The sequence below is a fragment of the Nicotiana tabacum genome, chromosome 10 (genome assembly GCF_000715075.1).
Source record: "Nicotiana tabacum cultivar K326 chromosome 10, ASM71507v2, whole genome shotgun sequence".
In the NCBI taxonomy this organism is placed as follows: Eukaryota; Viridiplantae; Streptophyta; class Magnoliopsida; order Solanales; family Solanaceae; genus Nicotiana; species Nicotiana tabacum.
The window spans coordinates 24727310-24741266 of NC_134089.1; the positions used below are offsets into that span (position 1 = coordinate 24727310).

At 36.3% G+C, this 13957-nt stretch overlaps 1 protein-coding gene across 7 annotated transcripts in view; it reads right to left on the minus strand.

The window, feature by feature from the left end:
* LOC107797361 (E3 ubiquitin-protein ligase PRT6) overlaps positions 1 to 7112 on the minus strand; it is a 45248-nt gene extending 38136 nt beyond the window's left edge. For all 7 annotated transcript variants that reach the window (XM_075222728.1, XM_075222731.1, XM_075222727.1 and 4 more), the window contains exons 1-2: positions 6771 to 7112; positions 587 to 1696 (exon numbers count right to left, since the gene is read on the minus strand). In XM_075222728.1, coding sequence (XP_075078829.1) covers positions 587 to 1696; positions 6771 to 6845 — 1185 coding nt within the window. In that variant the 5' untranslated portion in view covers positions 6846 to 7112. The remainder of the gene's footprint in view (positions 1 to 586; positions 1697 to 6770) is intronic.
* Positions 7113 to 13957: the final 6845 nt, after the last annotated feature.

Consider the following 13957-nt stretch of genomic DNA (forward strand, 5'->3'; position numbering starts at 1 on the left):
TAGCAGCTGAGTTTTTTTTTTCTTTTTAAATTAACAAATGTTGAAAACTTTAAAAGAGCAAGAACTTCAAGGAAGGAACAAAATCTGAAGAACTTCCTAAGCACACACATATATTGTTTCGATGTTTTTCTCATAAGTGAATATAACACAGACATAAACAGTCCCGTAAATAACTGTGAGAACTTCTACAATATCAAACTCTCGAAACATCTATGCACAAGTATACTTGTATTTGTACAACAGAAAATAAAGAAATTATGTAAGCATATGTATCCACTATGAACTCATTATACAAGCTTTTATATTTCCATTGCATATACATAATCTGTCCATTTTTCATGTGAAAAGTCAGTGCCTACCATACTAGATTTTACAAAATGTATCATACAATTATTTCCATCCAAGAACTACAACCATGTTATTAAAGGTAACTTCTACATGTCTGAAAGAAGAATGAGAGAGGGTCTGAGAGACAAGCTACTATAATTAAACATCACCAATATACTGTTGTTGTAATCTAACATAGAAAAAACAAGATAATTATCATTCCTTACACATGGCTGAAATCAAATTAACATAGCGATACCTTCAATCTACCATTTTCTCCTGCACAAGACATAAGTATGTCCCCTAAACAGTCCAGCAACATGGTCAAAAGATTCATCTCTTTTACAAGACGTGGGGTCAAAGTAGGCACCGTTAATATCTGCACAGAGAATGTTGAGAGAAGTGGATATTTTTTGAAGACTCTGTCATTACCTTCCTTTATTGCTTCATTCACAACAGTTGGGTAATAGCTAAGAAATACTTTAGCGAACTCATATTTAAATTGAGGTTCACCCAACAATTTCAAGAGCAATTCATGGAGCTTCCTCACAATATTACCACTGATCATGAACCTCTCTGCCCTCACCAGAACATCTAATAAACCTTCTGAAGAGAATACCCTTCTAGAGATAAAACTAAGCAAACTTTCACTATTCTTGCAGAAATCCAAAAGCATCTCAACCACTGCTGATGTCAACTCATGTGTGATACTTTTATATTTAGTTGCATGACTATTTAGTCTTGGACTTTGCTCAGAGATGCTTTCCGCAAATAGGAGCCCTTTTCTCCAACAAGACAGCAAGGAATCAAGAACGGGGCCCAAAGAATTAGCAAACTCTTCCGGAAGAGGTTCTATCTGCTCCACACCTTTATGCTTGGAACAGAATCCCTCACGTTTCCAAGCAGATACATCTCCACAATCACAGCAGCCACCACCCGTATATATGATTGAGTAATCATGGTCCTTGTGGTTTCCATTCTGGAAACATGGAACACATATTGCACATGTTGGATCATGCTCACATGTACGGCAACGGTACGCGATATCATTACTCCCCCAAACAGCCCCACAAACACCACGCTGACCAGAGCTCGCTAGTTGCTCTAGCGCTCCTCTTGGTTCGCCTTCAAACATCAACCATTGTAACCAGATCATACTTTCATGGAATAAATCTTTAATGGCTGAGCTGCCTGTGGATTTTGGAGAATCTATCTGCAGATCCAAAATACCGTCCATTTCCTCTGCATTAGTTGGCAAAAGAGCAGAGACAAGCTCTCCAATTTGAGACTTATTATTCTTCACATAAACAATTAAACCAGGCTGCCGGTGCTCCAAATTTGCTGCAGGAACTCCAAGATTCTCAAGCCTCTGACAATAACAAAGAATACAAGTCAAATAACATTTCCAAACCCCTCATCTTGGACTAATAACAGACAGGGGAGAGATGTGTGTGCGTGTATGTGTGTGAAGTGCATGAGTATATCTGTGTCTATTTCTCTTTATACCATTCTCGGGAAAAAAAAAATCAATGTTTGTTTCTACACACAACACGCACACATATAGAGTAAGGAGTAAAAAGCTTCTCACGCTTCATTTGGCCTACTTACTTCCACCCACCTTTAAAAGGTTATAAAGATGATTTGAAAATCGCAGATCTATAAGAAACCACTATCACTGATTGTTCATTTTATTCCCCATAGTTAACACACAATTGTTCAGACAGTTGATTTTTTTTAATTGAGAAATAGTTGGATAGTTGATTGATTGGATATTTTCCAGAGTATTTTTGTGCCTGGAGAGGGATAAACAGCACTTCTGAACCATAAAGTGGGTAACATCAAAATTATGAAAACCACTAAGAAGCATTTATATTTTGTCCCAAAAATAATGCTTCAGGAGCCATATTTTGTCATGAAGCATAAAGTGGGTAACATCAAAATTATGAAAACCACAGGGAAGCATTCAGATTTTGTCCCCCAAATAATGCTTCAGGAGCCACTTAAAAAAAATAAAGTATATAATCCAAATTCACATAAACAGAGCAACAAATAGCATCGCCGTACAACACTCAGACCGTTGCATATCTTGGTGAATGAAAAAACATATAAATATAAGAACATATTAGTAAGGGAAAAAAATGAAACAACCTTCAAAAGCAGAAGGCAGAAGATGGTCGATGGAATAAGTAATGAAGCGCAAATTCATCCTTCCCATGGACAAAGTAAAGAGTCATGAACTATTTGACTTTTAGATGATAATCCATTAGATATTCTATTAGCCTCTCTTTTTTTCCTTTTTTGACTTGGGTGACGGGCTCTACTTAGTGTTTCCTAACACATAAAACTGCCTGGGAAGCAGAATAATTGAAGATCTACCCATCTCATTTCATTTCCACAGATATAAGAGACCTCCCCTCCCCCCCTCCCCTCTCCCAACTTCCAAGTCCCAACTTCCAAGTTATTTGACATATTTTTGGGACGTCGCCAACTATTTCAGTCACTTCTAAAAATATCAATTGTCCAACTTTCACAAGTTCCAAAAAATCAAATGCATTTACCATGCAAATTTAAACTTCAACGTGAGATTTTCTCCATCAAATAAACTGTTTATCTGTTACGCTAATATCAATGCTATCAAAGGCGCGCTTAAAGCGCGCTTAGGCCCTAAAGCGAGGCTCAAAACACGTCGAGCGCTTCGCCTCACTTAACGGGCGCTTCAGTATTTTCATCAAGGTGCTAAAGCATTATTTTCCTTGCCAATAAGCTTAATCCTGAAATGGCAGCACTAAACAATTGATATTTCACTTTATCGTAAATTCTCTTCAATTTTTTTGTCCATATATTTGGTATTCATGCGTATAGATATTAGTCTTGGACTACACATACATATTTGTAGTTTTACTCTATTTGCGCCTTTCTTCCTTAAAGCCCACGCTTTATTTGCGCTTTGCGCTTAAAGCCCCAATAGACCTTAGAGCTTTTTGCGCTTTTCGCCTTTGATAATACTGGCTAATATTTCCTTCCAAAACTACTATCATAAACACAAATCAGAGTTAAAAAACTCCCTACGCAAATCAAATTCCATCATATGACAAATGAAATTGAGTATAAGATGTCAGACCTTTTGGGTAAAAAATATACAACAACAGTAACAACAACTACACGGCTACACCTCAAACTAGTCCAAAAACAAAAAAAAAACAAAAAAAAATGCCTCAATCCCATGCATTTGATAAGAGAATCACAATCTCCAGACTCTTGGGTGCTTTAGTTGTAGCAATATATAACTTGAGGACAAGATTCATTATATTTTCACAAATATGGAGCGAAAGGTAAGAGCCAAGGTACAATATAGTGGCAGACAGCTTTATAGAGAACTTAAGTAAGTGTGCCCATATCTATAACTTATCTTTAGTTTAGTACATTTTAAGTTTATCAACTTTGAGACACTAAAGATATATTAGTCCGGTAATTTCATCAGAAATTCACTTGAAGCTGGTTGAACCGGCTTATTTGGATATAAATAGATCTTTTCTTGCTAGTTTTTAAGATGCCAAACCATGATGTTTTATTTTTTAGTTAGTGAATTTTTGTCATACGAGACTAAACAGCATGAAAGAGAAAAGAAGGGGGGGAGCTCAACAAGACTGTAACTTCATGACCCTAGAATATCAATTTTAAGACTCACTATAACAATAATAACATTACTCCCATCAGATTATAAGGATAGAGACAACAAGGTCCTAGAAACCTTCACTTCGCTCACCAAAATTTTCTTGTACTCTACACATCTTCAGGTCATCAAGTACTAAATAGGCTTCTCTTATCTAAATCATACAATCTTACCGGTCATCAAGATCCCACCATTAATTAAGTCTTCCATTTCTCCTTCTCTCCAAACATAAACCACTCCTCCTAGGCTCCTACAATGTATTTGCTTACCTCATAGCTAATCAACATACATTACCCTTTATGTTGCATAATCATTCGTCATAGCGTCGAATCTACTCTACCCTATGCTACCATCTTTCTTCCTTGTGATTCAACCTCGGCGGATATTTAGTCAACTGCGGTTACGAAACAAGCTGAAACTTTATAAATTGTCGAACCCCGAGCTTGTGGTCCTCCTTTGAGTGTGAAATTGGACACAGTTTTGCAAAGAAATAGCCCTACATCAAAAGAATTAGGTCCAAGCCTCCATTTTGCCTCAGCAGTTTACATCACTCTTCACAACATCAAATCACCTAGTATCTTAAATACTCTCCTTTTAGCTCCTAACCACTTCCCATAATTCAACAATCTTTGAGTTCAGAGATCACATGACTTTTTTGGTAACACTGTGAATTACCATTGATAACAAACAACAAGAGTACACCTAGAAAGCACCTCGACCCCAACTATCACATGACTTTTATAACCCTAGGATATATGATCTGTTATAGGCCAGCTTCAACAGCATAAATACCACTAATTACTGCTAAGAAAGTGATGATTCTCAACCCACACCAATCATCATTTCCCTTATCTTCCATTAAACCACCTAGGAGTAGGAGCTAGATCTCTTGTGAGACTCCAGTTCCAAGCAATTGTGTCAACCTTCATCTAGGGTGTATAAAAATATAGCTCCTAACTTAAACAGGACCATTTCTGATGTACTCGTGCAACTGGAAGTTCTTTTCACTCCTAACTTAGCATGCTGTAGACACAAAGTAACAGGCAAAAGCAAATACAAAAGTGAGATAATTTCACCCATTTGATTCGCATTCATCAGTGGATTTCTTCTATTTTATAATGTGCTGCTCCTGCTGAAATTTCATCTAAAAAATTCTAGTAAACATTCTAATGTCCTTTTTCCTGTTATGTTATGCAAAACATAGAACTCAATTCAACTAGGGGTGTTCATGGTACAGTACGGTATGATACAGTTTTGAAAATTCTGGTTCAGTAATTTCTGTTAACGGTATGGTCTGGTATTTTAAGTTTCGTTTTGATTTTGTGCAATACGGTAAGTCGGTAACTGCGGTTTGTTCGACTTTGACTTACATACAGTAGAGAATTGTGTCAACGTCATCCTGTTAAACAAATTGAGAAGGTGGCATACAAATAAGATTTGCAGCACACATTCTCTTCGACTTACAGGTGATAACACATTGTAACACTGAAAATAGAGTAGCCATTTAATATATTAGAAGAATGGAACTTGGGGAATTACATGACATCTTCTCACCCATCTAGGGCTCCCAATGTCCTATAAATACTCATAAAAAATCCTAAAGGCAGATGGTAATGAGTAAATAGTAATCTGCATTTTATATGACTTTAAGTATTTAGTTTACATTTAGTAGTATAGATTAGAAGGTTTTAGTTTGAAGGATTTTAGTCCTTTTATTACTAGTTTATATTTAGTTTAACGAAAGTATCTATATTTATATATGTATCATTAGAACCGTACATCTTTCTTGGTATCCACCACATCAAGGTGAGTAGGTGACACTCTACTGTTGAGTTATATTAGAGGTGGAATAGAATAACCCTGTTGAAGCGTAAATCGCGACCCTTTGTCCCGGCCATTGTAGCACACCAAGAGCACTCGTCCATAAACCGGTTACTGGTACAAATAATTCCTAATGGAATAGACAACAAAGCCACCTCGCCACCCACGAGCTTCTTCTAGTTTGTGGGGAGTATATAAAACTTTTGTCGGGCTATGGGTCCCTCAAAGTGTGTGTGTGTATATATATATATATATATATCAGTGTTGTCAAAGGCACGCTTAAGCCCTGAAGCGAGACTCAAAACATGTTGAGCGTTTCGCCTCGCTTTGCGAGCGCTTCAGTGTCGCATCAAGGCTCTAAGGCATACTTTTCCTTGCCAATGAGTGTGATCCTGAAAAGGCAACACTAAGCAATTGATATTTCACTTTGTCGTAATTTTTTTTTAATTTCTTTGTCCATATATTTGTTATTTATGCTTATAATTATTGGTCTTGGATTACATATACATATTTTTACTTTTTCTCCAGTTGCGCCTTTTTTCATTAAAGCCCATGCTTTATTTTCGCTTTGCGCTTAAAGCCCCAATTCATTTTCAGTTTTATATGCAATTTATTCTTTGATATATATATATATATATATATATATATATATATATATATATATATATGAGAATTGTATATGCATATTAATTAAGTATTTCGGTTCGGTAATTCGGTATTTACCAAAGTATGCACCCCCCTAAACTCAACTACAACTCAATCCCAAATTAGTTGGTTTCAACTAAATGAATCATTATCCATTCCACACTATCTTCAAAATTCAAAGAGCTGTGACCATTTCTACGCTAATGTCGACCTTTAAGATTGTAAAGCTCACATAATTGGAGTTCATACACAGAAAATTAGTACCAAAAAATTAACAATATGAGTTTTCAAGTTAACCGAGTACCTGAAGAATAAGTTCCTGAGGAGTAGCCATAATCGGCTCCTCCTCCGGTGAAGAGTCAATCATCATTCGGAACATTAACCGAAACCAATAGGCGCAATTACAATCCCCAATTCCACAATTATCGTTCCCCAGGGCTGAACTGTAGTGTCAGTCTTACACTATCAAATGTTCAGTTTTGAAACTCTGGCTGATTTCTAGGGCATACGATCCTTGAATTGGTTTTCAGGTCTCAGATTTTTCGTGTACATTTGTAAATGGATATTCTGTGAAATTCCGCTAGAACCATAGGTAATATTCCTCTAATGCATATATTACACACTAATCATTGGACAAGTCAAATATATTTTTTCCCAAATATGATTTTTAAAGTTTTAAATTGTTAGCAGAATAATTATGAAACGTATTATGTTGTAATTTATAAAAGAATAAGTTGATGTTTGTTATAAATATATTATATTATGGATGTTCATTTAGTACTCTGTTGTAAATAAGCTTCCTGAAGAAGCTTATCCATATGGGACTCCACCGTAAATATATTTATCTATTTAGTACTATATTGGAAATAAGCTTCTTGAAGAAGCTTATCACTTCGGTACCCGGTTATGGATAAACATTACCCCCAGTAGAAGTTTATCCATACCGGGTATAATAAGCTTATCTTTTCAGTACCCAGTTATGGATAAATATTACCCCGGTAGAAGATTATCCATACCGGATATAATAAGTTTATCCATTCAGTACTCCGTTATGGATAAATATTGCTCTCAGTAGAAGATTATCCATATCTGGTACAGCAGCAGTTTACACAGCAGCTTGTAGCAGCTTACACATCAGCTTGTAGTAGTAGCTTACACAACAGCTTATAGTAGCTTACACTGCAGCTTGTAGTAGCAGCTTACACAGCAGCTTGTAGTAGCAGCTTACAGAGCAGCTTCCTTTCTTCTATAAATAGAAGAGATTTCAGTTCATTATGTACATCAGTTTGAATTCGAATAATATATCAGTTTCTCTCTATACTTGTCTTTACTTGATAGTCTTTATTTCATAACACGTTATCAGCACGAAGCTCTACCATCTCGAGCAAATATTTTGAAAGTATCTAAGGTAAGAACTTTCTTTTCCTAAATAATGTCAAATCTTTCTAAACTTGAATTTGTAGCCCTGGATATATCGGGCAAAAGCTACATGTCTTGGGTACTTGATGCTGAAATTCATCTTGATGCGATGGGTCTGGCAGACACCATCAAGGATAAAAACCAGGCATCAAACCAAGACCGTGCCAAAGCAATGATATTCCTACGCCATCACCTTGATGAGGGCCTGAAAATGGAATATCTCACTATTAAAGATCCAGTCATACTGTGGAATAATTTGAAAGATAGATATGACCACCTGAAGATGGTCGTTCTTCCACAGGCACGTTATGATTGGACTCATCTAAGGCTACAAGATTTTAAATCTATCAGTGAGTATAATTCTGCTATGTTCAGAATTATTTCCCAATTAAAATTATGTGGTGATAATATTACTGATCATGATATGTTGGAGAAAACTTTCACCACTTTTCATGCCTCGAATATGCTCCTGCAGCAGCAATATCGAGAGATGGGATTTAAAAAGTATTCTGAACTTATCTCACATCTTCTTATAGCAGAGCAACATAATGGGCTATTAATGAAAAATCATGAAAGCCGACCTATTGGTTCTTGTCCATTCCCTGAAGTGAATGAGACGAACTTCCACCAAGCTAAACGTGGAAGAGGTCGTGGCCCCAGTCGTGGTCATGGCCGTGGTCGGGGAAGAAACCCCAATCATGGTAATAATAATGCACCAAAGAAGCCTCCTCACCACCAGCAGTGGAAAAGGAAGGAACAAAAGCATGAAGCGGTGCAAGCGCCAAATGCGGAAAATGCATGCTATAGATGTGGAGGAAAAGGGCACTGGTCACGTACTTGTCGTACGCCAAAGCACCTGGTTGAGCTTTATCAAGCCTCCCTGAAGAAGACAGAGAAAAATGCTGAAGCAAATTTTATTTCTGAAGATAATTTAGACTTCATGCATTTGGATGTAACTGATTACTTTGCACTCCCAGAAGGAGAAATAAGTCATGTAATCGGTAGTGAATCTGTAGAAATGTAAATATTTTAATTTGTGTTGTTTGTAATAAATAGTATGGTTATGTAATTATTGTACATAAATAAAAGTTATGTTTTGATAATGATATTTACTATAATATATTTTATTTATGTTATTTTGAAGAATATGGATAACCCTCAAATTATGTTTGGATCAAAGACAAATCATGAAGATATGTGTGTTATTGATAGTGGAACAACACATGCCATATTCAACGATCAGAAATACTTTTCTTATTTGCATAAGGAAAAAGCAAATGTTTCAACAATTTCTGGTAATATAAGTTTGATTGAAGGCTCCGGAAGAGCCATAATATTTCTGTCTAATGGAACAAAACTTATTATAGACAATGCATTGTTCTCCTCCAAGTCCCGAAGAAACTTGTTGAGTTTTATAGATATCCGCCGAAATGGGTATCATGTAGAGACAATAGATGAAATGAACAGGGAATATCTTTGTATTACAAAGAATATTTCTGGCCAGAAATGCATTGTAGAAAAGTTACCAACTTTATCTTCTGGCTTATATTATTCAAAAATTAGTACAATTGAAGCACACTCTATCGTAAACCAGAAGTTTACGGATTCAAATACTTTTGTGCTTTGGCATGGCCGTTTGGGCCATCCCGGATCAATAATGATGAGACGAATTACTGAAAATTCGAGTGGGCATCCATTAAAGAACCTGAAGATTCTTACAAATGACGAATTTTCTTGTGATGCTTGTTATCAAGGAAAAATGATCACTAGACCATCACCAATGAAGGTTGATATTGAATCCCCTGCCTTTTTAGAGCGTATACATGGGGATATATGTGGACCTATTCACCCACCAAGTGGGTCGTTTAGATATTTTATGGTCCTAATAGATGCATCTTCAAGATGGTCTCATGTGTGTCTACTATCATCTCGCAACCTGGCGTTTGCAAAGCTATTAGCCCAAATAATTCGATTAAGGGCACAATTCCCAGATTATCCTATAAAGGCTATTCGCCTTGATAATGCTGGAGAATTCTCATCTCAAGCTTTTGATGATTATTGTCTATCCGTTGGGATAAAAGTTGAACATCCTGTAGCTTATGTTCATACTCAAAATGGCCTTGCAGAGTCATTTATTAAACGGTTGCAATTGATAGCAAGACCACTACTTATGAAAACAAAATTGCCCACTACTGTTTGGGGCCATGCTATCTTGCATGCAGCATCACTTATCCGTCTTAGACCGACACATTATAATAAATATTCTCCATCACAATTAGTTTTTGGTCATGAACCAAATATTGCCCATCTACGAATTTTCGGATGTGCTGTATATGTGCCAGTAGCACCACCACAACGTAGTAAGATGGGACCACAGAGAAGGATAGGAATATATGTTGGGTTTGAATCACCCTCTATTATTCGATATCTTGAACCATTGACAGGAGATTTATTTACTGCTCGATTTGCAGATTGTCGGTTTGATGAAACAAATTTCCCACAATTAGGGGGAGAGAAAAAGGAAATCAAAAGAGAAATTGTGTGGAAAGTTTCATCATTATCTCACTTTGATCCCCGTACCCCTATATGTAATCAGGAGGTCCAGAAGATCATCCATTTACAGAATATAGCAAATCAAATGCCAGACGCATTTACTGATTTGAAAAGGATAACTAAGTCACATATCCCAGCAGAGAATGTGCCTATCCGAATTGATGTCCCAGTAGGACCATCTACTAGCATGAGAGCTAGTGAACCTAAAGCACACCTGAAGCGTGGTAGGCCTTTGGGTTCTAAGGATCGAAATCCTCGAAAAAGAAAATCGACAAATGATCAAAACGATACTATGAAGGGATCCCCTGAAGAGACCCAAAATCTGATTAGTTCTGAGATTCCTGAAGAAATCAATGAACCTGAAACTCATGTGAGTGAGGAACTTTTAATAAGTTCGAACGGTGATGAGATCAATTTAAATCGATTTGAAATAGTGGTGGATAATATTTTTGCATATAATGTTGCACTTAATATTATGTAAGATAGTGAGGATCTTGAACCTCGATCTGTCGAAGAATGTCGACAAAGATCTGATTGGCCAAAATGGCAAGAGGCAATTCAATCGGAATTGAAGTCACTTGCTAAAAGAGAGGTCTTTGGACCAGTAGTCCAAACACCTGCTGGTATAAAACCAGTTGGTCATAAATGGGTTTTTGTGCGAAAAAGGAATGATAAAAATGAAGTTGAAAGATACAAAGCTCGCCTTGTTGCACAAGGATTCTCACAACGACCTGGAGTCGATTTTGATGAAACATATTCACCTGTTATGGATGCCATAACATTTCGATATCTCATCAGTTTAGCACTACATGAAAAGCTTGAAATACATCTAATGGATGTAGTTACAGCTTATCTGTACGGTTCACTTGATAATGAAATTTATATGAAAATTCCTGAAGGATTTAAAATGTCTGAAGCAAAATCTCAGGAAATGTATTCAATCAGATTACAAAGATCTTTGTACGGTTTAAAGCAATCTGGGCGCATGTGGTATAATCGCCTTAGTGAATATTTGCTGAAAGAAGGTTACATAAATGATGTTATTTGTCCATGTATTTTTATAAAGAAAATGGCATCAGAATTTGTTATACTTGCTGTTTATGTTGATGACATAAATCTTGTTGGAACTCCAAAAGAGCTCCAAAAGGCAATTGAATATCTTAAGAAAGAATTTGAGATGAAAGATCTTGGAAAGACAAAACTTTGTCTTGGTCTGCAAATTGAACATTTAGCAGACGGGATCTTTATCCATCAATCTGCCTATACAGAAAGGGTCTTAAAACGCTTTTACATGGACAAAGCGCACCCATTGAGTACACCAATGGTTGTTCGATCACTTGAAGTGAATAAGGATTTGTTCCGACCTCCAGAAGAGGACGAGGAACTCCTTGGTCCCGAAGTACCCTATCTCAGTGCAATTGGTGCACTAATGTATCTTGCTAATGCTACAAGGCCTGACATAGCATTTTCTGTTAATTTACTAGCAAGATATAGTTCTTCTCCTACACGGAGACATTGGAACGGGATTAAGCATATATTGCGATATTTAAAGGGAACTCTTGATATGGGTTTGTTTTATGCTAACAAAGATAGTGCAGACCTTGTTGGTTATGCAGATGCAGGTTATTTATCTGATCCCCATAAAGCTCGATCTCAAACCGGCTACGTATTTACATATGGAGGTACTATCATATCATGGCGCTCCACAAAGCAATCTATTGTTGCTACTTCTTCAAATCACGCTGAGATAATAGCTATTCATGAAGCAAGTAGGGAGTGCGTATGGTTGAGATCAATAATTCATTTTATTCGAGAAAAATGTGGTTTGGAATGTGAGAAAAGACCCACAATTTTATACGAAGACAATGCTGCATGCATAGCCCAATTGAAGGGAGGATTTATAAAAGGAGATAGAACGAAGCACATTTCACCAAAATTATTCTACACGCACGATCTTCAGAAAAATGGTGACATTGATGTGCAACAAATCCGTTCAAGTGATAATCCAGCAGATTTATTCACTAAATCTTTGCCAACTTCAACTTTTGAGAAGATGGTATACAAGATTGGAATGCGGAGACTCAAATATTTGAAACAAGGTTTTCATCAAGGGGAGTAAAATACGCAATGCACTCTTTTTCCCTTACTAAGGTTTTTTCCCATGGGGTTTTCCTTATAAGGTTTTTAATGAGGCACCTAACAATGCGTATTACTAAATATGTGTACTCTTTTTCCTTCACTAGATTTTTTTTCCCACGTGGTTTTTCCTAGTGAGGTTTTAATGAGACACATTATCTTTTAATGAACATCCAAGGGGGAGTGTTATAAATATATTATATTATGGATGTTCATTTAGTACTCTGTTGTAAATAAGCTTCCTGAAGAAGCTTATCCATATGGGACTCCACCGTAAATATATTTATCTATTTAGTACTATATTGGAAATAAGCTTCTTGAAGAAGCTTATCACTTCGGTACCCGGTTATGGATAAACATTACCCCCAGTAGAAGTTTATCCATACCGGGTATAATAAGCTTATCTTTTCAGTACCCAGTTATGGATAAATATTACCCCCAGTAGAAGATTATCCATACCGGATATAATAAGCTTATCCATTCAGTACTCCGTTATGGATAAATATTGCTCTCAGTAGAAGATTATCCATATCTGGTACAGCAGCAGCTTACACAGCAGCTTGTAGCAGCTTACACAACAGCTTGTAGTAGCAGCTTACACAACAGCTTATAGTAGCTTACACTGCAGCTTGTAGTAGCAGCTTACACAGCAGCTTGTAGTAGCAGCTTACAGAGCAGCTTCCTTTCTTCTATAAATAGAAGAGATTTCAGTTCATTATGTACATCAGTTTGAATTCGAATAATATATCAGTTTCTCTCTATACTTGTCTTTACTTTATAGTCTTTATTTCATAACAATATTATATTTATGTGCGACGCACATTTGCTATTTATATAATTATCAACATTGAACTTTAACTCACTTGGTAAGTTTTCACTGGCTTTTTTAAATGTGACAAATTTTGTTCCTCTTTACTCTTCTCCCCCTCATGGGATAAAAAGGAAGTATATAACACATTATCTTCGTAAATTTTGGTTGCGATCTAGGTAGGTAAATTTGAAATAAAATGATTTAACTTGTGTATTTTTTTGTGTGTGTGTTACTAGGGCACCTATTTCCCATCTCATTTGTTGATTATGTTTTTTTTTTTTTGTAACGAAGAAATTTTATTTAGCGATTAACTAGTAGGGTTATATGGTCTGATCCTCCCATTGAAAGCAGATGTAAGCATGCTAGTAGTAATATTGTTACAACCAAAAGAAGACGCAACAAAGTTTTCAAGCATAGCCAAATTATTTAAAACAACATTAGTGGTATTGATCCTAGTAGTAGTAATGCCCTCCTTGTCAGCTTGTACAACATCCCTTAGGTATTATGTGACATCTGGATATAACTGATTATAGTAAACGTTGGCTTGCTTTGCTAGCTCATGTGCTACCTTG